Genomic DNA, 24,802 nt, shown 5'->3' with positions numbered 1-24,802 from the left:
ACAGAATATTTAGGAAGAAAAAAGTCAGTCCATAGTTCGCTATTGACACTCACATAATTATGTTAGTTTGCATTTTGGCAAATTACATTTCCCTTAAGTCTCTAAAACCTTGCCTTTTTAGAAATAGTTTTAATCTAGCGTATATTCAATTTCAAATGCTGCTCTTTGTATGCAATGCTATACAGTTTAGGCTTCCCTCTCAATCTCAAGAAACTTGAGGATTATAAATTCTATTTTTTATTAACTATGAAGTCTGAAATTAGAAATTGATCTTGACTTTGAAAGATAAAGGGAATAGGGAAAAGTTGTTTCTAAAGAATTTAATGTTTTTTTGGTATCCTTAATCTACAATTACATGAGGAACATTATGTTTACTAGACTCCCCACTTCACCAACTCCCCCCACAGTTTCTAAAGAATTTAGAAATGTTTATCATATGTCACCTCTACGCCCCCAAGTAATTTTAGATACTCCTTAAAATGACTAAAATATTAAAATAACGGGGAAAACTACTAGAAATTACTCTAAGTCAGTATTAATTGTTCAAAAAGATGTATCTACAAGGCTGTTCTTTGCAGTTATAATGGCAGTAAAATGCAAGCAGTAGAATGTTGATTATATAAATTGTCTATGACCCAGAATAGTGCAAAATGAATGGAAAAGGTAAAACAGCACATGAACTTTAATTCTAAAATATTTCTGCATAAAGAATTGGAATTATCATCTTTAACAGCAAAGTGTTAATAGTAATATTATAGTGGAATTATGACTTTATTTTTTCAAAATACCTGTCTTTTCCAAATCATCCGCAAGGGACATTTATCACTATTATTATAAATTGTTTTAATATTTAAATTATTAAAAATACCCTCCAAAAAAATTAAAACAAAGCAAAGCTCTTTTTTAAAATTAATATATCATTGATATATACTGTAATGAAGGTTTCACATGAAAAACAATGGGGTTACTACATTCACCCATATTATCGAGTCCCCGCCCCCATACCCCATTGCAGTTACTCTCTGTCAGTGTAGTCAGATGCCACAGAGTCACTCCTTGTCTTCTCTGTGCTGCGCTGTCTTCCCCATGATCCTCCCCACACAGTGTGTACTAGTCATAATACTACCCCTCATTCCCCTTCTCTCTCCCACCACCCTTCCCCTCTGGTAACCTCTAGTCCCTTTTTGGAGTTTGTGAGTCAGCCAAAGCAAAGCTTTTTTAAAAATCATGTGAACTACGACTGAAATACCACTGAAACATTGCAAAATACACTTCCCCAAAATATGGCACTTTGGCATAAGGATTATTTTGAGCTAAAAGCATTTACAAAACAGCAGGTATAAAAAGAGTGTCCTGGCCTCCCCTTTTCTTCCAGAAATCAGGAGGCAACACTCCCGTCTGAAAGACGTCCTCCCTATACCAGGGGGAAGGAAACATTCCCAAAGAAGGGGAGTCAAAGCCCAGAGAATTCTGTACAAACAGACCTTGTTAAAATAATTCTTATCTACCTTTAGCCTTCCCATATATGTTAGTTTCTTTTCCACAATTGCCTTTTTTCACCCTCATTTAAAAGCATTTAGGTTTTGCCTCTTCTTTGGATCCATATTTCCTTATGAGAGCTCCTGTGTCAGGTAAACTAATGTTAAATAAATTCATATGCTTTTATCTTGCTAAACTGTCTATGCCAGTTAAATTTTCTGGCGCAGCCAGGACGGAGGTTAATTAAGTTTTGCCTCTATATCATGCAACCATTTTGACCAGAGCACCTAGCCAGCAAGGGCAGAAAGGAAGACACCATTGTGTCATCTGTTTTCCTTGTCTGAGAAGAAGGGAGGAGTACTCGGTGTGTTACCAAATCCTGACCCGGATGCTGCTTCCCTTTAAGCAGAGAAGTGTGGGGACTTGAATCTTGGTGAAGCTGGCTTTGGGTCCCCATCACCTTGGGCACCAGTCTAGGAGTGGAATGGCCTGGGTGGTGGTGGAGGGGCTCCAGACTGCATCCACACAGTCTGCTAGTCAGTCCGCATAGAAATTGTGTGGGAGTCAAGCAGTATTATTCCCACTTTAGGATTTGGGGAAATGGAGACTGAGGGTGTGATATGGTCCCAGAGTGGAGCAGCAATTCAGAACGGTTGTAAACCATTGTGCTGCCTTCTCTGCGGCGGCCTCTCAAACTGCCCTGCCCTGCTCTACAGCGCACAATTCAGGCTCTTGGGAAGAAATCCACACCAGAACCTTTGCATGCCTAGGAAGGCAAGGAATTTAAAAATGTTCCCAACTACACCTGTCGGTGATCATGTTTGGGATCGTCTTGAGGCACAGGTAGAGCCAGTTCATCCATTTCTCCAAGAAGCAGAGCCCATGAAGAATGACAAGTGAGAAGAGGCAGGGATATGGAGATGAGGGGCCCGGTGACCGCAGGTTCGAGTTCATTCTTTGCCAGGCAGAATTCCCACTGAATATCCAAAAGGAGGTACTCTGGTCAGTGTCATATGAATAACCCTACAATTTCAAACACAAGAACTTGGAATGTAATTGACTGTGAGTATATAGTGTGTTGAGGATGAAAGTGAGATGCCAGGCAAGGACAGCAACTTGTCCTTACCTGGCAGGGGAGATAACATGGTCATGAAGGTGGATTTACCACGTTGAGGCTCATCCATTGCACTCCGGATATGCTGACCCCTGAAATTTCCCCAAATGTGGGAAACTTGTTGGGAACTATGTTCGTGCCTTCCTGTGAAAATTCAGTGTTGAAAAGGTACTCGCAGCATTTCTTTGTCTTTTGGGTTTTCTTAAAAGCAGTGTTTTGTGGGGTACCTTGTTAGTCTTTGTGTTATGGGTTTCAAAGGCCCACCTGCCTTTCTTGTGATATATACCCACTTTTTTTGCAGAGTAATTTTCTCTTGGGGGGTTAGGGGTGGGGTTAGTTGGGGTGGGTTATTTTATGTGTTCCTTGTATACTTTACTCTGTTTGTGAGGATATCCAGTATTGTACTGAGAGTTCTGTGATGTGGGGCAGAAAGTTAAATTCCCAATCTTTTAAAAACTTTTGTATTTACACCCAGATGAATTTGCTAGTTTAGTATTTATAGTATTCTGTTTGTGGGATGCTGGTGTTACATAAAAGGAAAACTGCTGAATCTCAAGTAGTAAAATGTAGCTACAACTGAATGAAATACCATGTCAGGTAGCTGAAGGAGCTGGCACCTTGCTTCAGCAGTGTTAAGAACTTTGGATGCTTTAAAGCCCAGGTACTCCCTAGATGCTAGTTTCATAAAGCAGAATAAGCTCTGAGGGTGACTGAAGATGAAAAGAAAGTTAAGAGTAGAAATGCTAGGGAGTAGATGTTAGTATGCAAATAGTGAACACAATCCATGCTTCATTCGTTAGGGAAGTGTGTGTTCTGGAGCTGTAGAGAACAAAAATCCTATGACATGAAGTGGGTCTGGGTTTTATTTTCTGTATTATTTGAACTTTTTATGTCAAGAATGTCGTTATGTATTTATGTAAAGACATAATTTTAAAGAGATCAAAAACCATTAAGATGGCTATTATTAAAAGAAAAACAGGAAATAATAGGTGTTGGTGAGGATCTAGAAAGACTGGAACCGTTGTGTTCTGCTAGTGGCCATGTAAAATGGTGCTACTGCTATGCAAAACAGTATGGTGGTTCCTCAAAATATTAAACAGAATGATCCAGCAATTCCACTTATGGATATATACCCAAAAGAAGTGAAAGCAGTGACTTGACCAGGTTCTTGTATACCCATGTTCATAGCAGCATAATTTCACACTGTCCAAAGGTGGGATATCAACCCAAGTGTCCATCAGTGGATGAATGGATAAACAAAATGGGACACACACACACACACACACACAGGAATATCATCCAGCCTTAATGGATAAACAAAATGGGACACACACACACACACTGGAATAAAAAGGGAAGGAAATTCTGACACATGTTACAAAATGGATGAACATTGAGAAGAGAGTGAAATTCTGACACATGTTACAAAATGGATGAACATTGAGAACAGAGTGAAATAGTGAAATAAGCCGGGCATAAAGGGACGAGTTCTTGCCATTCCTATGAGGTACTGAGATTAGTCAAATTCATAGACATAGAAAGTAGGATAGTGGGAGGAGGAGAAAGTGGGGAGTTAGTGCTTAATGCAGTGTGGAGTTCCAGTTTGGGAAGATGAAAAAGTACTGGAGATGGCTAGTTACACAACAATGTGAATATACTCAGTGTCACTGAAGTGAACACTTAAAAATGTTTAAAATGATAATTTTTATGTCATGTATATTTTATCACAATAAATAAAGAAAACAAAAGATCGAGTGACAGTGTCACATGCAGGAAAACATTTGTATGATAGAGCCTGAAAATACACATTGAATTTGTTCAGGTGTAAGAAAATATTAGGGACTTTTGCCAGCAGCCCAGTGTCAGGTGTACAGGGAAGAATAACACTTCCCTATAGGCCCTCAGTTGCAGGTACAATCCAGCTGAATGGATGAATGAAGTGGACATAGTAACTGTAGACTCCCCTTTCAATAATGTTTTCCACGTTTTATAATTAAAATCTGTCCCATGGCTTTCTTAACTAAGGTAAAATTAAATGCATATTCATATAACATAACTTGCTGCTAGTGTATTAGTTTGCTAGGTCTGACATAACAAAATACTGCAGACTGGATGGCTTAAACTACAGTAATTAGTTTTCTCCCAGTTTTTGAGGCTACAATCCCAGGTCAAGGTGTTGTAGGCAGCTGCATCTGGGAGGTCTCTCCCTGTGCAACAGGTGAACCCTCAACTTGTACAGGGGAGGGTTCTTCACCCCGAACGGGAAAGAATTCTCAAGTAGGTCAGACGAGTGTAGGAATTCCTTAAAGCAAGAGTAGAACTGAATAGCAGCGGCCTTGCAGGCAGCTGAGAGCAGGAAAATGCAGAGGTGCAGAGGGAAAGTTTGCTTAACAATTTCTTGGTATAGGAAAAGGGTTCCCTTGCCATCTCTTAAAGCCAGGGTCACTTGGCGTCGCGTGTCCGCTTGTATCTGCACTGCGTGGGGACTAGCCCCTACCACCCCAGGATTTGGGGAGCCGCGGAGCATGGGATGGAGTGAAATTATGTTCTGAGAACTTCCTAAAGAAAGGAGATTTCCAGGCAGGCTCCTGCAGCTGCAGTTCTGTCCGGGTCACCCAGGCCGTGGGAACTTGCAGGCCCAAATCTGAACTGTCAACACGCCCTCCCTACTTATGGGGTAAAAAGGAGACTCGGAACTAGACTGAAATAACAAAAAGACAAAACGCAGTAAGTTGAGCAGTGAGAAAGCTTTATTTAAAGGTACGGACTTAAAGAAAGGAAAAGTGCAGGCGTCCTCAGAGAGAAGGCATGCTAAAAGACTGGGGTACCCTTTTTTAAGGATTTTCCAAAGGGCCAGGATGTATAAACTTGTAAAATGGTCTCAGAATGCTTATCTCTGGTGAGAGACCTTAAGTCTCTTCTGTTATCAGTCCTCCAGGTAATCCTGCAAAATTAACTTAACACAAGAAATTGGTCAGTTCTTCTTCCAGGATAGCAGCTTCCGTCTGGGAACATCCCAATAGGAACTGCCTGCCCTGCCCCCAAAGTGGATTGAGTTATTGTCTGTTTGCTAAAGAATTATGTTAGGAATCTTACCTCTTAACTTCCTGGTTTTTAAAATGGAGTCTTAGCTTTAAGATGGAATCCTTCCTGTTCTTCCTATACTGTTTATATTGGAGCATTTTTCATCATCGGCAGGGAAAGTTAGCTATGATGCTTGTCTTCTGTCTCTGCCCCATCTCAAAGGTGCTGGCAGGATTGGGTTCTTCTGAGGCCTCATTCCTTGGCTTGCAGGTGGCCAACTCTGTACATGTGCCCCTGGTGTCTCTTCCTCTTGTTATAAGGACACTGGTCATACTGGATTATGGTCCTATTCTAACAACCTCATTTTAACCTAATCATCTCTTTAAAGACCTTATCTACAAATATATTCAGTTCCTGAGGGGCTGGGAGGTAGGGCTTCAACATATGAATTTTGGGAAGAGGTAATTGAATTCAGCCCACAACAATAAGCCGTTTAAATCATATGGGAAACATGCCCCTCTTTTTTATACCTGGAAGTAGAAGAGAACCAGAATGGCAGTTGTGGTCAGGGAGTGCAGGGGTGGCAGGGATGACAGATTGCTAAAAACTTCAGTTAATATTTTCCGAGTCACTTTTGAATGTTGTGATACTGAATTGCTAGGATGATGTTTGTAGTCAAATACAAAGAAAATGAAGTTAAGATACTCAAGTTATTAGCACTCTCTATACTTTGTCAATGGATAGATGAAGGTGTTACTTCTCAGTAACCTAAAAGCCTCCTGGCTAGTGAAGACCCACTGAAAGTGTCTACCTTCTTGGCTTTTTCTGTCACTTCACCTCATTTCACCCCCTCTGGGTCTTTCCATGAGGCATTAGTTATGCCCCTGATATGCATGTTTGTTGATTCTCATCGATGGGACTTTCTTCTCTTATCCATTGGCTCGGGCTCACCAACGTGGTGCCACTTGTCTGCCCTGCTAGACCAAGCATTGTGATGGCAAGGATCAGGTTTTAGCTATCTTAAACAGCACCTGTCACATTTGAGAGACATGGTAGGCATGTCTCTTGATTGTATAATGATTAGGTGAGGATGCCACATGTGGGAAGTTAAAATTTCTCTGCATGGCTCTTCATTGTGTAGAGTAACAGCTAACAACTTTAGAGAGCTCTCTTGGTGCCAGGCACAGTTCTGAGCACTTTATACTTACTACCTTATTAAGACCTCTCAGCAATGCTCTGGTTATTATTGTCCCTTTTACAGATGAAGTAATTGAGGCCTGTCAAGGTTAAATTTCTCCAAGGTCACACAGTTAGGGAGGTGACAGAGCCAAGACCAGAACTTCAGAGTCTGAACTATGAATGTAACTTACTACATTATACTATCTATGTTCCTATGTAATGACTGCATTTGTATACTAATTTTTCAAAGTTAATACTGTCCTGGTTGTCTTGATACAGGAAACATGTATACTAATTTTACTTCATAGTAAGTTGTCGCTTTTTCAGTGACAGAAATTAGTGATAATTAGTCAGTTCTTCAATTTCAACAGTAACATTGAAAATGAACATTAATCTTGTAGAATTTCAGTAATTGTTCCCCTAATTCTGTTCATTATAAATGAAAGTAGACAAAAAATGAAAGAAATGTGAAAGAATCTATGTTGGTTCCTTGCATTTCTGACTCAATTACAATAAGCATGTTGCTTTCTTTTGGAACAGGATGTCTCGGGCTGTTCATCTTCCAGTCCCCTGTCCCGTACAGCTTGGTTCTATAAGCAGTGACTCCCTGGAAGCTCAGCTTCATGATTATGTCAGACAAGGAAACTACGTGAAAGTGAAGAAGATTCTCAAGAAAGGTAAGCACCATGTTGAAATGCCAGATGTACTTGGTCCACATTTCTGAATAGTGTTGGAAGGAAAACCAGGCACATGAAACTATGGATTCTTCGGGGAAATCAGAGGTTAAGTTTAGAGATGAGATGTCCTTTACCAGTGCGGCCATACCGTCTAGATGAGGTCGTGAATTGCTATTTGGAGGCCATTTTGTTTTGTGCTTGTGCTAGGAAACCATAAAAATCTTCCAACTGTTAGGCTCCCAAGGTTTCTTCTCAGGCACCAGGCACCTACTTTTGCTTCTGCCTGATCACCTTTTCTTCTTCTGTCTGTTCTGTGCCCTGAGTTCTCTGAGGCCTGTGGTAGAATGAAGAGACCAACTCATAGCTCTTCCCCTAGTTGCTCCTTCCAGGCCCTTGTGCTTTTGTTTCCAGGTTATTTGTTGTTGTTGTTTTTTTTGCTGGAGGCTACAGACAGCTCAGCCTACAGGGCACAGAAACAGCAAACATAGTCCAGGCAATCTTCAAAAAATCAAGCAAACACTAAAAAAACCACATACTAACAAAACCTCTGCTGGTATTTGGCCTCTGATCTAGAGATCCAGACCTGCTTTTGTTAGAAGTTCTGCTGGACTCTCCCTCCCCCTTCTTAATGTTGAAAGGGAAGCTTCTGAAGCTTCTGTCAGCTGGTTTGCGGAACAGTCAGGGTGACCTAATTTCTCTACAGTATTCTCTTCATTTGCTTCAGTAGCATTCCTGAGGACTCTCAGAAGGGTAATCCCAATTATCTCACAAAATAATTCCCTCAAAAAATTCTCCTATGTTTGCATGTACCATCCCTCATGTCTGTAGATTAGCTGATTGTGAGCTCAAATACTTGATTTGAAATGTCCTGGGGTATTTTTTTCCCCTTCAAAATTTTGTATTTTACTTCATAATACATTCATATGTATGTTAACAGAAAAATTGATGTTCAAGATAGATATGTTATGACTTCTAGTGTCTGTCTTATCTACCTTCTCCAGTGTGAGAAGCAAAATTGTAGGACATTTATTATCTCTTAGACATCTCCTGAGCATTCTGCATCTTGAAATTCTTGACACAAAGCTAGGGCGGGGGATGCGATTGACAGGTGTAACTGAGTATGAAGCAGAATATCTGTGTCTGGGAATTTCATCTAAAGCCTCAGAGTGGAGAACAAGGGGTGACATTTTCCCCACAGTCTAAAGCAGGGCTTCTCAGGAGATGGCCAAATGGTCCTTGGACCTTCAGCTCCCATCACCCTTCTTGGACCTCTCTAAAGAAGGGTGGTGGGGTAGTGGTGGGATGTCAGTAGGAAAGACTCCTTAAAAGGTATTCACAGGAACAGAACGCTGTGGCTTCTCCTTTCTTTCTAGCTTCCAGCCAAGTAAGAGGCCCTTCAGGTGACCTCATGGAGAGAATTGTGGTGTTTGCAAGCAAGAGAGTTGGGAGCCTGTGTCCCAACCTGCTGAACAGTAGGAACACGTCAGCTACCCCAGGTGCCCCAAAGTTGGCATTAAGAGAACCTGGTATGTTACTTGAAACTTAGGGGTCAGGTGGACTACCAGTTACCTGTTAGCTGGAGCAGTTCTTGATGGCTGGGTGAACATGGGAGACCAGCAGTTGGATTAGCTACACTTCTACCAGTTGGTGGGATAAGTCGTCTCTGTAGCAGATAGCTGAGCCATCTAAAGGGAATTCATCTATAAAGGAAGGGAGAATCCCAAAAGAGAGGCTGCAGATGTAGCACGAAGTCAGCAGGAGAGGGCACTGGCTTGCATCAGGGTCCTGTACAATGGAGAGGAGGTACCCGAAGAACTCATTAACCCCTCCCACAAAGGTGCAGGCATTAGGATGAAGCCAAACGCTGCGAAGTTGAGTTCCAAGGCATCCTTGTCATCTCCTTGGTTCTGCCCCTAATTCAGCTCTGGAGTTGCTAGAAATAGCCTTTGAGATGAGAAGAGTGGAAGAGCAAGAATGAGGTTTTGATTTCAAAAGCACTGGAAAGTTTATTACCTGAAATGAGAGTCTACTGGAATACCTCAAAATGACTAGAAAACTGGAATCTGCCTCTTGGGAGTGGGGAAAGAAAAAGGGAAGGGAAGGTGACTGACAGAGTGTATCTGAAGGCAGTTGTAGGGAAAAAAATTGTTTCTTGATTGGATCCTTCTTAGTTCAGCCCATCCAGAAGACCAGTTACCACAGATTGTATGAGTTCTAAACCCAAAAGATGTGTAAGTCCGGGGAGAGGAAATCCCAGGGCAAAATACCTCTAAAAACCAAAATCAGGCAAAGGGAGAAATAAAGTTTAAAACCCGTTTATTGCTTACTAACTGCAGTCCAGGGCTGTCTCTCTCCTCTGCTCCCTCTGGAAGAAGCAAACAAGCAAGCAAGCCAGCCGCTCCCTTTAAACTCTCAGCTTCATACATGTCCTCCTCAGTTGCCCAAGTAATTACCCATTGATATGGAGATGAACTTCTCTCCACCCAAGGATATGCAAATGCACTAAAGCCAGGCGAGAAGTTCTGGAAATGTTACAATTTTACCCACAGATGAGTTCCAGAACCTCAACCTTTATTCATTTTTTCATTACACATATATTCATTGAGCCTTGGGTTTAGAGCTGCCAAGGAAATATGTATGGCCTGTTTTCCAGGAATGTAAGTCAGCAGAAGAAACAGATATGGTTTAGTAGTTCAGATACTGAGAAGGGCAGGAGGCAAAGGGAGCACACTAAGGGAAACCTGTAGAGAAAGTGATATTTTTTTCCTTAAGGAAAAAAAGAAGTTAAGGTAAAAGTAGAAGTCAGAATAAAAGGTACACGTAAGAGGCAATGGGGGAATTAAAGGGATGCAAAAGCCCTGAGGATGAAGAGGCCCTAGAGAAGAAAAGGGTCTGAATGACTTGAGTTGGAGGAAAGAACAAAGGGTGGGAGATGGTGATGTGGGTGAAGCTGGCAAGGCGAGCTCCAGCTAGACAAGACTTCATGGGCTGTTGGAAGGATTTTGGTGTTAGGTGTATACATATTTAGGATTGTTACATTTTCTTGATGAATTGATCCTGTTGCCACTGTGAGATGTCACTCTTCTGCTCTGGTTATACTTATCTTGAAATCTGTTTTATCTGATATCAAATAGTCCCGTCATCCCCCTTTTACTTACTGTTGCATGGAATTACCTATATCTTTATAGTTAAAATCTGTCTTCTGTAGAGACCATATAGTTGAGACTTGCATTGTAAAATTCTATTCTCTTACTCTCTGCCTTTTAATCAGTGTTTAGTCCATTAATATCTAATGTAATTATTGATGTGCTTGGGTTTAGAACACTTTATTTTTTGTTTTCTTTTTGTACTGTTTTTGTTTCTCCCTTCTTTTGACTTAATTATTTTTTAGAATTACATTTTAATTTAGCTATTGGCTTTTTAGTCATATTTTGTGCATTAGTTTTTTAGTGATTATAATATAGATCTTTAATTTTTTACAGCCTAGCTAGAGTTAATATTGTACCACCTGACATATAATATATAACCATATAGGCTCATTTCTCCCCCTACACTGTTTTTTGTATTAAAGATGTCATAAGTATTATATCTGTATGAGTTATGAATCCCATATTGTTTTATAATTTTTGTTTTAAAGAATCACCATACTTTAAAGAAATGAAAATGAAAAGCAATCTTTTACATTGCACTATGCATTTACCATTTCTGTTGCTTTCCATTCTTTTTTGAAGTTCTGAGTCACCTTCAACAGCCTGAAGAACTACTACCATCAGTCAATGTTTCTTTCTTTTTTTTTTTACATAGTGTAGGTGTATCACTTTTTTTTATTTTGGTATCATTAATATACAATCACATGAGAGAAAGTGATATTTCTCCTTAAGAAAAAAAAAGAAGTTAAGGTAAAAGTAGAAGTCAGAATAAAAGGTACACATAAGAGGCAATAGGGGAATTAAAGGGATGCAAAAGCCCTGAGGATGAAGAGGCCCTAGAGAAGAAAATGACCAACATTGTAGTTACTAGATTCCCTCATTCATTATCAAGTCCCCACCACATACCCCACTACAGTCACTATCCATCAGCATAGTAAGATGCTACAGAGTCAATACTTGTCTTCTCTGTGCTATACTGCCTTTCCTGTGCCCCACCTACATTATGTGTGCTAATCATAATCCCCTTAATCCCCTTATCCCTTCCTTCCCACCCACTCTCCTCAGTCCCTTTCCCTTTGGTAACTGTTAGTCCATTCTTGGGTTCTGTGAGTCTGCTGCTGTTTTGTTTCTTCAGTTTTTGCTCTGTTCTTATACTCCACATATGAGTGAAATCATTTTGGTACTTGTTTTTCTCTGCCTGGCTTATTTCACTGAGCATAATACCCTCTAGCTCCATCCATGTTGTTGCAAATGGTAGGATTTGTTTTCTTCTTAAGGCTGAATAATATTCCATTGTGTATATGTACCACATCTTCTTTATCCATTCATCTACTGATGGACACTTAGGGTGCTTCCTTATCTTGGCTATTGTAAATAGTGCTGCGATAGGGATATATATGTGTTTTTGAATCTGGGATCCTGGCTAAATTCCTAGGAGTGGAATTCCTGGCCCAAATGGTATTTGTATTTTTAGTTTTTTGAGGAACCTCCATACTACTTTCCACAATGGTTGAACGATTTACATTTCCACAGGCAGTGTAGGAGGGTTCCCCTTTCTTTGCATCCTCTCCAGCATTTGTTATTGTTCGTCTTTGGATGTTGGCCATCCTAACTGGTGTGAGGTGATATCTCATTGTGGCTTTAATTTGCATTTCCCTGATGATTAGTGATGTGGAGCATCTTTTCATGTGCCTGTTGCCCATCTGAATTTCTTCTTTGGAGAAGTGTCTGTTCAGGTCCTCTGCCCATTTTTTAATTGGATTATTTGCTTTTTGTTTGTTGAGGTGTGTGAGCTCTTTGTATTTTTTGGATGTCAGCCCCTTATCAGATATGTCATTTCTGAATATGTTCTCCCATAGTGTAGGAAGCCTTTTTCTTCTACTGATGGTGTCCTTTGCTGTACAGAAGCTTTTTAGTTTGATATAGTCCCACGTGTTCATTTTTGCTTTTGTTTTCCTTGCCCAGGGAGATATGTTCATGAAGAAGTTGTTCATGTTCATATTCAAGAGAGTGTTGCCTATGTTTTCTTCTAAGAGTTTTATGGTTTCATGACTTACATTCAGTTCTTTGATCCATTTCGAGTTTACTTTTGTATATGGAGTTAGACAGTAATCCGGTTTCATTCTCTTATATGTAGCTGTCCAGTTTTGCCAACACCAGCAGTTAAAGGGGCTGTCATTTCCCTATTGTATATCCATGGCTCCTTTATCATATATTAATTGACCATATATGTGTGAGGTAATATCTGGAGTCTCTGTTCTGTTCCACTGGTCTATGGATCTTTTTTTTGTGCCAGTACCAACTTGTCTTGATTACTGTCGCTTTGTAGTAGAGCTTGAAGTTGGGAAGCGACATCCCCCCTGCTTCATTCTTCCTTCTCAGGATTGCTTTGGCTATTCGAGGTCTTTTGTGGTTCCATATGAATTTTAGACCTATTTGTTCCAGTTTGTTGAAGAATGCTGTTGGTATTTTGATAGGGATTGCATTGAATCTGTAGATTGCTTTAGGCAGGATGGCCATTTTGACAATATTAGTTCTTCCTACCCTAGAGCATCGGATGAATTTCCGTTTATTAGGGTCCTCTTTAATTTCTCTCAATAGTGTCTTGTAGTTTTCAGGGTACAGGTCTTTCACTTCCTTGGTTAGGTTTATTCTTAGGTATTTTATTCTTTTTGATGTAATTGTGAATGGAATTGTTTTCCTGATTTATCTTCCTGCTAGTGCATCGTTAGTATATAGGAAAGCAACAGATTTCTGTGTATTAGTTTTGTATCCTGCAACTTTGCTGAATTCCGATATTAGTTCTAGTAGTTTTGGAGTGGATTCTTTAGGGATTTTTATGTACAATATCATGCCATCTGCAAACAATGACAGTGTAACTTCTTACTTACCAATCCAGATGCCTTTTATTTCTTTGTGTTGTCTGATAGCCGTGACTTGGACCTCCAGAACTATGGTGAATTAAAGTGGGGAGAGTGGACACCCTTATCTTGTTCCAGATCTTAAAGGAAAAGCTTTCAGCCTCTCGCTGTTAATGGTGGCTATGGGTTTGTCATATATGGCCTTTATTACGTTGAGATACTTGCCCTCTATACCCATTTTGTTGAGAATTTTTATCATGAATGAATGTTGAATTTTCTCGAATGCTTTTTCAGCATCTGTGGAGATGATCATGTGTTTATTGTCCTTTTTGTTGATGTGGTGATGATGATAGATTTTCGAATGTTGTACCATCCTTGCATCCCTGGAATAAATCCTACAGGATAATGATAGATGATCTTTTTGATATATTTTTGAATTCGGTTTGCTAATACTTTGTGGAGTATTTTTGCATCTATGTTCATCAGGGATATTGGTGCATAATTTTCTTTTTTTGTGGTGTCTTTGCCTCGTTTTGGTATTAGAGTGATGCTGGCTTCACAGAATGAGTTTGGAAGTATTCCCTCCTCTGCTATTTTTTGGAAAACTTTAGGGAGAATAGGTATTATGTCTTCTCTAAATGTCTGATAGAATTGAGCAGTGAATCCGTCTGGTCCAGCGGTTTTCTTCTGGGGTAGTTTTTTGATTACCGATTCAGTTTTATTGCTGGTAATTCATTTGTTTAGATTTTGTGTTTCTGGGCAGACTTGGAAGGTTGTATTTTTATAGAAAGTTGTCTATTTCTTCTAGGTTATCCAGTTTATTAGCACACAGATTTTCATAGTGTTCTCTAATAATTCTTTGTATTTCTGTGGTGTCCATTGTGATTTTTCCTTTCTCATTTCTGATTCTGTTTATGTGTGTAGATTCTCTTTTTCTCTTAGTAAGTCTGGCTAGGGGTTTACTGATTTTGTTTGTTTTCTCAAAGAACTAGCTCTTGGTTTCATTAATTTTTTCTACTCTTTTATTCTCAATTTTACTTACGTTTTCTGTGATCTTTATTATATCCCTCCTTCTGATGACTTTGGGCCTCATTTGTTCTTCTTTTCCAGTTTCAATAATTGTGACTTTAAATAGGCCATACTTGCCTTCTTTAAATAGGCCATACTTGCCTCTTAAAACTGCCCTCGCTGTGTCCAACAGAAGTTGGGGCATAGCGCTGTTGTTTTCACTTGTCTCCTTATATTGCTTGATCTTTGTTTTAATTTGGTCCTTGATTCATTGATTATTTAGGAGCATGTTAAGCTCATGTGTTTGTGAGTTCTTTTTGTTTTCTTTGTTCAATGTATTTGTAGTTTTATACCTTTGTGATCTGAGAAGGTGATTGGTACAATTTCAGTCTTTTTTAATTTGCTGAGGCTCTTTTTGTGGCCTAGTGTATGGTCTATTCTGAAAAATGTTCCATATGCACTTGAGAAGAATGTGTATCCTGCTGCTTTTCTGTAGAGTGTTCTGTGGATGTCTGTTAAGTCCATCTGTTCTAATGTGTTGTTCAGTGCCTCTGTCTCCTTACTTATTTTCTGTTTGGTTGATCTGTCCATTGGGGTGAGTGGTGTGTTGAAATCTCCTAACATTTCCCCCTTTATTTCTGTTAGTATTTGTTTCACATATGTAGGTGCTCCTGTGTTGGGTGCCTATATATTTATAATGGTTATATCCTCTTGTTGGACTGAGCCCTTTATCATTATGTAATGTCCTTCTTTGTCTTTTGTGATTTTCTTTGTTTTGAAGTCTATTTTGTCTGAAAGAAGTACTGCAACTCCTGCTTTTTTCTCCCTATTATTTACATGAAATATATTTTTCCATCCCTTGACTTTTAGTCTGTGTATGTCTTTGGGTTTGAAGTGAGTCTCTTATAGGCAGCATATAGATGGGTCTTGCTTTTTTATCCACTGTGTAACTCTGTGTCTTTTGATTGGTGCATTTAGTCTATTTACATTTAGGGTGATTATCGATAGATATGTACTTTTTGCCCTTGCAGGCTTTTGATTCACGGCTACGAAAGGTACAAGGGTAGCTTCTTTACTAATCTAGCAGTCTGCCTTAACTCACTTGTAATGCTATTATAAACTCAGTCTGATGATTCTTTTTTCTCTCCCTTTCTTTTTCTTCCTTCTCCACTCTTTTTTCTTTTTTATTAAGGTATTATTGATACACACTGTTATGAAGGTTTCACATGAAAAAACAATGTGGTTACTACATTTACCCATATTATCAAGTTCCCACCCATACCCCAATGCAGTCACTGTCCATCAATGTAGTAAGATACCACAGATTCACTATTTCCCTTCTCTCTGCTACACTGTTTTCCCCGTGATCCCCCACACCATGTGTACTAAACATAGTACCCCTCAATTCCCTTCTCCCTTACTCCCTACCCTCCCTCCTACACCCCTCCCCTTTGGCAACCACTAGTCCCTTCTTGGAGTCTCTGAGTCTGCTGCTATTTTGTTCCTTCAGTTTTGCTTCGTTGTTATGCTCCACAAATGAGGGAAATCATTTGGCACTTGTCTTTCTCTGCCTCAGCCTGCATTCTTAAGCTATCCAGGATCCCACCAAAAGTTGTCCCATTAGAACAAAAGACACTTCTGTCACCCAGGAAATGTGTTAGGAACCGGGGTCAAACACCAAATATTAGAACAAAAGAACTTCCTGTTACCTCCTTTATTACTTAAGAAATCATAAAAGTTTTAGAGCCCTGGCCAGGAACCAGGATGAAGACCAAAATACATATTTCTTACTATACCACAATATCACAAGTAACCAGGGAAGGAGAGCAAGGAGATGCATTTCAAGCAAAGGTAACAACAAGTGTGAAGGTCTTTTTTGGTAGAAGCATAATGAATCTGAGAGACTCCAAGAAAGTGGGTGAGTGTGGGATGGTGAGAAGAGGAGGTGTGAGCTAAATTAAAGCATGAGATTGGTGAAAAAGGGGAAGAACCAAGACACAGAGGGCTTTATAAGCCATTTCAAGCTGTTTCACCTTCATCCTGAAAATAATGAGGTGCCACTGAAGTATTTTCAGCAGGGTAGAGGTAAGCGAGTGAGGTAGCTGTCAAGATCTGTTTTACCCTACTTGCAAGCTGCCAAGCTAGCCTGTCAGTTCTCTGGATGCTGGCAGAAAATAATAAGACTCCTGGGTTAGAGACAAATGACAATTTATTACTCCCAGCGATAACAGTAGCTAATATATTGTCATTTTTGTGCCAAGGCCCAATTCCCAGAGGGTGATGCCAAGAGGGCTAAGTGATGGCTGCATACAGCCTGGCTTGCATGACAGGAGAGGGGCTTTGGAAACCCAAGTGTAGGGATCCTGAATCCTTTCAACGGGCATAAGCCTGCCTGACCTCTTCCCCAGAGGGAGACATATCTTTATTATGCTGGATAGGAAACAAACCTGCTGTTTGCTCTGGAGGAAGATACTGTCTCTAGCTTCCAAGTCTGTTCACTATGCAAACATCCTTGAGAAGATACTCCACAATAAAGGCTGACATGCAGAAATGTGAGAGTCATGGAGAATTCTTTACTAATCTATTACTAGTATGGATCACATAGTAGGTCATAAAAAGAGCCTCAGCAAATTCAAAAAGATTGAAATTGTGCCAACCAGCTTCTCATACCATAAAGGTATGAAAATAGAAATAAATCATGCAAAGAAAACTAAAAAGCCCACAAACACATGGAGGCTTAACAACATGCTCCTAAGTGATCAATGGATCAATGACCAAATTAAAAGAGATCAAGCAGTATATGGAGACATGAGCAGTTAATGAAACTAGAAAAATAGGAACAAATGAGGAGTCTCTAGAAGGAGGGACATAATAAAGTCTCTAGAAGGAGGGACATAATAAAGATCAGAGCAGAAATGAATCAAATTGAGAAGAATGAAATGATAGAAAGAATCAATGAAACCAGGAGCGGCTCTTTGAGAAAGTAAACAAAATAGATAACCTGCTAGCCAGACTTATCAAGGAACAAAGAGAGTGTACTCACATCAACAGAATCAGAAATGAATAAGGAAAAATCACAACAGACACCATGGAAATACAAAAAATTATTAGAGAATACTATGAAAAATTACATGCCAACAAATTGGACAACCTAGAAGAAATGGAAAACTTTCTAGAAAAATACAACCTTCCAAAGCTGACCCAGGAAGAAACAGAAAATCTGAACAAATCAATTACCAGCAACGAAATTGAATTGGTAATCAAAAAACTACCTAAGAACAAAATGGCTGGACCAAATGGCTTCACGGCTAAATTTTATCAAACATTTAAAGAAGAGCTAATACCCATCCTTCTTAAAGTATTCCAGATAGAAGAGAAGGAAATACTTAAATACTCATTCTATGAGGCCAACATCACTCTAATACCAAAATCAAACAAAGGTACTACAAAAAGAAAATTGCAGACCAATGTCCTTAATGAACATAGATGTAAAAATCCCCAATAAAATATTAGCAAACCAAATTAAAAAATACAACAAACAGATTATCCATCATGACCATGTGAGATTTATTGCAGGGATGTAAGAATGGTACAATATTCACAAACCAATCAATATCATACAACACCTCAAAAAAAAGAAGTACAAAAATCATATGATCATCTCAATAGATGGTGAAAAAACATTTGACAAAATCCAACATCCATGCATGATAAAAATTCTCAACAAAATATGTATACAGGGGTAGTATCTCAGCTTAATAAAGGCCATATATGACAGACCCACAGCCAACATCAGACTTAACAACAAAAATCCAAAAGCTTTTCTTCTAAGATTGGGAGCAAGACAAGGATGCCCATTCTCACCACTTTTATTCAACATAGTACTGGAGGTCTCAGCCATGGCAGTTAGACAAAACATAAATAAAAGACATCTAAATTTGTAAGGAAGAAGTTAAACTCTCACTGTTTGCAGATGACCTCATACATAGAAAACCCTAAGAACTCCCACCAAAAAACTATTAGAAGTAATAACTGAATTCAGCAATGTTGCAGGATACAAAATTAATACACAGAAATCTGTTGCACTCCTGTATACTAACAACTAATGAGCAGAAAGAAAAATCAGGAAAACAACTCCATTTACAATTGCATCAAAAAGGATAAAATACCTAGGTTTAAAATACCTAGGAATAAACCTAACCAAGGAGGTGAAAGACCTGTACCCTGAAAACTACAAGACACTTATGAAAGAAATTAAAGGAAACACCAATAAATGGAAATACATCCTGTGCTCATGGATAGGAAGAATTAATATTGTCAAAATGGCCATCCTGCTTCTAAAGCAATCTACAGATTCAATGCAATCCCTATCAAAATCCCAACAGCATTCTTCAGTGAACTAGAAGAAATAGTTCTAAAATTCATATAGAACCACCAGAGACCCCGAACAGTCTGAGAAGCAATCCTTAGAAGGAAGAACAAAGCTTGGCGGGATTACACTCCCAAATTTCAAGCTCTACTACAAAGCCATAGAAATCAAAACAACTTGTTACTGGCTGAAGACCAGACCTGTAGATAAATGGAACAGAGTAGACAGCCCAGATATAAACCCATGCATATGTGGTCAGTTAATATATGATAAAGGAGCCATGACTGTACAATTGGGAGTAGTTGCTTTAACTACTGGTGTTGGGAAAACTGGACATATGTAAGGGAATGAAACTGGATTATTGTCTAACTCCATAAACAAAAGTAAACTTGAAATGGATCAAAGACCTCAACATAAGTCATGAAACCATAGAACTCATATAAGAAAACATAGGCAAAAATCTCTTGAATATCAGCATGAGCAACTTTTTCCTGGACACATCTCCTCACGTAAGAGAAACAAAATAAAAAATGAGTAAGTGGGACTGCATTGAACTGAAAAGCTTCTGAATAGTAAAGGACACCGTCAGCAGAACAAAAAGGCATCCTGCAGTATGGGAGAATATGTTCGTAAATGACTTCTCTGATAAGGGATTAACATCCAAAATATATAAAGAACTCATTTGCCTCAACATCCAGAAAACAACCTGATTAAGAAATGGGTGGAGGACCTGAACAAGACACTTCTCCAGAGAAGAAATGCAAATGGCCAATAAGCACATGAAAAGATGCTCCATGTCATTAATCGTAAGGGAAATGCAAATTAAAGCCACAATGAGACCACCGCACACCAGTCAGAATAGCCACTATCCAAAAGACGAGAAACAACGAGTGCTGGCGAGGACGCAGAGAAACAGGAACCCTCCTACACTGTTGGTGGGGCTGCAAATTGGTGCAACCATTGTGGAAAGCAGTATGGAGTTTCCTCAAAAAACTAAAAATAAGAAATACCATTTGATCCAGTAATTCCACTCCTAATAATTTACCTGAAGAAAACAAGATACCTGATTCAAAAAGATATTTATGCACCCTTATGTTTATTTCCGTCCTATTTGCAGTACCCAGGATGTGGAAGCAACCTAAGTGTCCATCAATAGATGAATGGATAAAGAAGAGGTGGTATATATACAGAATGGAATATTATTCAGCCATAAAAAGAAAAGAAATCCTGCTATTTGCAACAACATGGATGGATCTTGAGGGTATTGTGGTCAGTGAAATAAGCCAGTCATAGAAAGAGAAATACCATATGATTTCACTTATTTGTGGAATATAGAAAGAGAGTAAACAGAAGAAACAAAAGAGCAGTAGAAACGTAGATACTGAGAAGTAACTAGTAACTAGTGGTTACCAAATGGGAGGGGAGGGCTTGGGGTAGGTTGGGGTGGGGCAGATAATGGGGCAGAATAATTTGCGGTTGCAATATAATTTTATCACAGAACTGTTGAACCACTGTGATGTACTTTTGAAACCAACCAACATAAGATTGTATATTAAAGATTCTCTAATTAAAAAAATAATGTCTTAGGTTGGATTTTTATTTTTATTATTGAGGTACAAAGAAGCAAACTAAGATTGAGCTGTGATGTCTGTCTCGATATACGTGCTGATATTTAAAAATAAAGATGATACCGTCTAAGGGTAAAAAAATTCAAACAGTACAAAAACATACAAAATTACCAATAAGGCAGACCCTTCCCCCACCCCCGACCAAAATGTAGCAAAGTAACTGCACTACAGTTTTCTACCTTTACCTAATTAAAAAGGAGAGGGAGAGAGAACTTTTTCAAAATAAACTCCCTTCCCCATCTAAGATTGGCCTCGTACATGAGTTTGAAAAGCTAGACAGTTGAGCCTGATTTTGCCCCCTTAGGTCCACACTCAAGTGAGTAAAGGGCAGATGATCCCAAAGTAAAAGGGCCAAATAACGCCACTTAGTAGCTTTTGAAATTCAGGGTCTCAAGAGATTAAAAAAAAAAAACTCGCCCACATACGCTGCCTGTCATATTTATGATTAGAAAACTAATTCGACACCTGAGCACGGTGTTGTCTTATCCTAAACCAGAAGTGGTAGTGTTTTTGGAGATGAAAGGACCAGAGCTCTGATTGGCTGTCGGTCCGTGATAGGTTAATTAAGATCTTGAAGTCTTAAGTTTCTGAAAGAGCAAACCGCTTAAGAGTACTGAGAGGTGTTTTTAATTGTATATAAAATGACACTTTGAAAAGTAATTTATAAGATTTCTGAAAAGCTAGGAACGTGGAAAAAATTTCGCCATCAACCTAAGTGTGCATTTCCATAGACCCAGCAGATACAGAGAAGCTGCGACTAAGACTATACTTTCAGGGATCATTTCTATAGTTCGTTACTAGAGAGGTTTCTCTGAACGTGCAGAGTACCGGAAACCACGAGAAGGAGGCACAGCATGAAGCCGGCTTTTGGTGTTGCCTTTGTAACACATGTTTGCTGTTGATGATTGTTCTTCTCTTCTTTCAGAAGAAGAGAAGGCGCTGTCTGAGTGGTTTCGGTTTGCGGAGTTCCTTTTGTTGTTACTGTTGTAGGTGTTTGCAGTTAACACAATATGCTAAAGTGCAAGGAGCATTCTTGGTAGCTGCATGTCCATTGGTGGGGTTGTAATGACCTGTGGGGTACTGTGTCCAAGGATGGCCATGTGTGAATTTGGCAGTAATCTGAGGTTACTGAAATACAAGGTTTGTCTTCTTTATTCTGCTGTTTATCTGTGATCTGTTTATCCTGCTACTTGTTCTTTATGATCAATACTTCCTGTCTCAGCCCTGGTCACACACCAGTGGGGAGAGGGAGAACTGGAGATAGTGTTACTCTCCAGGAAAGTGATGTGTGCAGTTTACCGTCACTAACTGCTATGTGGAGATTAAATACAGGGGGCAGGGAGGAGTGCTGGGTTCGGCACCTGCATTTAGCTACAAAGAAGATTGTTGCGGTGATCAAGGAAATTAGCCAGATCTGAAAGATATGTAAGCGGTAAAATTGTCAGGACTTGGGGATTGATTCCATGTAGATATGCGTGAGACCGGTTGTCAAGGATAATTGTCAGGTTTTAGGGCTTGAACAAATGGGTGGACAATGGTTCCATGTTAAAATGGGGAAAACGGGAGGAACTGAATTAGGCCAATGGGGTGGGAAGTGATGGCAGAGCTCAGCTGTAGGGCACATTTAAGGACTATTTCTGACCTTTAACAGATGAAAGGCAAAAGAGATGGAACAGCAGAAGCTGACTGAGAAAGAGCAACACGAGAGCAGCCAAGAAACTGGAGTGTGCTTCTGGTGGAAGCTAAGGAATGGAAGTGGGACAGTGAAGTGTGTAGAAAACAGGTGGGAGATGAAGATGTATGTAGAAAGGTATCCATGGCATTTAGATGTGACCTTTTTGGTCCTGTGGTGGCACAAACTAGTTTGGGTTGACTGATCACTGAAGGAACGTGAGGGCTCGTCACTGGGAAGAAAGAGATCCCGGAAGTCAGGCTGTGGTGGAGAGTATAGAGGTGGGTGTGCAGTCAGCTGGGGAAGAGAGGGGAGATGCCAGATCCTGACGGGGTTTAATTAAAGATGGACGAACAACTCTTATGCAGATGGAAAGTCTGAGCAGAGCAGGAGAAATGAGAGGTCGGGGAGAGCAGCTCCCAGGAGGCAGGAGGGAGCCAGAAAAGATGGGGAGTGCAGTTGTAGGTGGGTTTGTTCATATAATGAGACCACACTGAGGGTTTTTCAACTGATGGCTTTTCAGTGTCAAGTATGAGGCAAGATCATTGCTGAGGGAGGCTGGTGAGAAGGAGCAGGGGTGTTGAAAATAAAGAAGGAATGAAATAATCATCCTAGAGAGCAGGTGAAGAAGAGGCACATCTTGAGAGTGTGCCCCCATCTGCTTGCCTGCTTTTGAAGCTTTGGGATTGCTTTCTGGTCTTGATTGCATCTCCCCTGATAGAGTTAATTTCTGTTTCTTCCACTCTGGCTATATACCATGTAGTTCCTTCTTGATTTCCTCCTGTATCTTTAGTGGCCAAGCTTTCACTGTGAGCCCTAGACAGTTGTTGGTCCTCTTTCAAGGTTGGGGGCTGTGAGGGAAGCAGTATATGCTTGAGAGTTCGCTCTTTGGTCTGTTATTTACTAGTTGAGGGTACTTGGGAAGTTCCTTAACCTCCATTCTATTCTTCTGTAAAGTAGGTAGATGTAGTAGCCATGTTAGAGTAGGTTGATAGCTAGACTTAAGCAGGATGAGGGAGGGGGGACTTGGATCAGATGCTTGCTTACATGCTCCACATTCTGTGCAAGCTGTTCCCTTGGGATGTGGAGTGAGGGTATGGGCAATAGAATGGCCAAATCTTGCTGGTTCCAACATGCTGGAGAAATTGACCCAAACTTCACCCCAAAATCCATTAACATAGTAAAAATCACATGGCTCCATCATTAGTATAGCTGGAGAAATTGACCCAAACTTCACCCCAAAATCCATTAACATAGTAAAAATCACATGGCTCCATCATTAGTATAGTAAAAGTCATACCTCTCAGCGCCATGACAGTTCGGATGGGGACCAAATACAGTAAAAAAATCCCTCCTCCCAAAGTGAGGATGGAGCATGCCCCAACTCTGAGAAAACCATACCTGTTCCCTTTGGGACCTAATCTCAGTCAGTTTTCATCTCTGGATAAAAAAGGCTCCTTATTTTTCCCTCAGCGTGACCCCCTCTGGGTCTGCCCCTGCCCCAAATCTCAGGTGTGTACTCTTGCCTTTTTCTAAATTTCTCATTTTCCAATAAACTCTGAATGCTCAATGGCTTTATGCACCCATTCTTGAATTATTTCTCTCCACAAGACCAAAGAGCCATCTCCAGTGATACTAATAGGATCAACACACAGGTTTTTGTAAGGGTTAAATCAGGTAAAGCAAGTGGAGTAGCTGAACACTCCTTTCCTCTCTTCTGAAAAAGCCCCTCCCTCCCTTAGAGGAGAAATCCGTCTTTTCCCCAGTGTTCCCTGTATGAGGACCATCTACCAAGGTAGTTATTCCAGGCACAAAACCAACATGTCACTTTTGAAACCTCTTTCCCTGACCCCTGCCACCCCCCTACCTCCCCACCCAGAGCAGATCTATCAGTGAGTCCCATTCTGTTGACTTCCAGAACAGCCTAAGTGTGTCCTTCCTTACTACGTCCAAATGCAAGCCCCCATGATCTCTCCCACAGACATCTTTCAGTGGCCTCAGAACTGGTCTCCACAGCTTCAGACCTCCCAGTGGCTTCCCTTCACACTTAAAATCCAGACTTCCCTGGCCTCACCTTTCCCTAGAAAACCATCAGCTGTTTGGCCCTGCCTGTACCTCATACCCTATGCTCTCTAGCTGTCTTTGAGGTACTGAAACAAGTCACATTGTTCCTTGCTTTGGGACTTTGCATTAGTTGTTTTCTCTGTTTAAATATAACCTCCAACATGAGGCCCTATCTCATCACCCACATCTAAAGTAGCCACGTCTCTTTCTGTTTCAACACTTAAAATCCTTACATACCTCATTAAGTGACATCCTATTGGATATTTTTTGTCATCATCTCTCCCCATCACTAGAATATAAGCTCTGTCTGAGAGTAGAGACCTTTACTCCCCTCTCTACCTCTGTATGCCCAGTACTAGAATAGTGACCTACAGCTCTACTATTTAACAGCTGTCTGCCTGCCTAGTTACCTCACTGGCAAATTACCTAATCTTTCTGTGCCTTAAAGGTTCTCCATCCATAGAACTGGGATTATTAACAATTGTATTTTTCTCATATGTAAAGCGCTTAGAATGATGCCTGGTACCTGGCAAGCCCTCGATAAATAGTAGCTACTATTGTTATAGTTGGCACTGATG

General features: G+C 40.0%; 1 protein-coding gene and 2 pseudogenes across 1 annotated transcript in view; 2 read left to right on the top strand and 1 right to left on the bottom strand.

Annotated features, from left to right (window-relative positions):
* LOC140849100 (DNA ligase 3-like) overlaps positions 1 to 24,802 on the bottom strand; it is an 854,661-nt pseudogene that overhangs the window by 269,541 nt on the left and 560,318 nt on the right.
* LOC118969968 (inactive serine/threonine-protein kinase TEX14-like) overlaps positions 1 to 24,802 on the top strand; it is a 107,753-nt gene that overhangs the window by 20,523 nt on the left and 62,428 nt on the right. The window contains exon 4 of the mRNA XM_073235348.1: positions 7,337 to 7,473. Coding sequence (XP_073091449.1) covers positions 7,337 to 7,473 — 137 coding nt within the window. The remainder of the gene's footprint in view (positions 1 to 7,336; positions 7,474 to 24,802) is intronic.
* Positions 21,248 to 21,440, top strand: LOC118969439 (small nucleolar RNA U3; annotated as a pseudogene).

Source organism: Manis javanica, chromosome 4 (assembly GCF_040802235.1).
Source record: "Manis javanica isolate MJ-LG chromosome 4, MJ_LKY, whole genome shotgun sequence".
In the NCBI taxonomy this organism is placed as follows: Eukaryota; Metazoa; Chordata; class Mammalia; order Pholidota; family Manidae; genus Manis; species Manis javanica.
The sequence above is the reverse complement of the archived record's forward strand: the minus strand, read 5'-3'. Positions and strand labels throughout refer to the sequence as shown.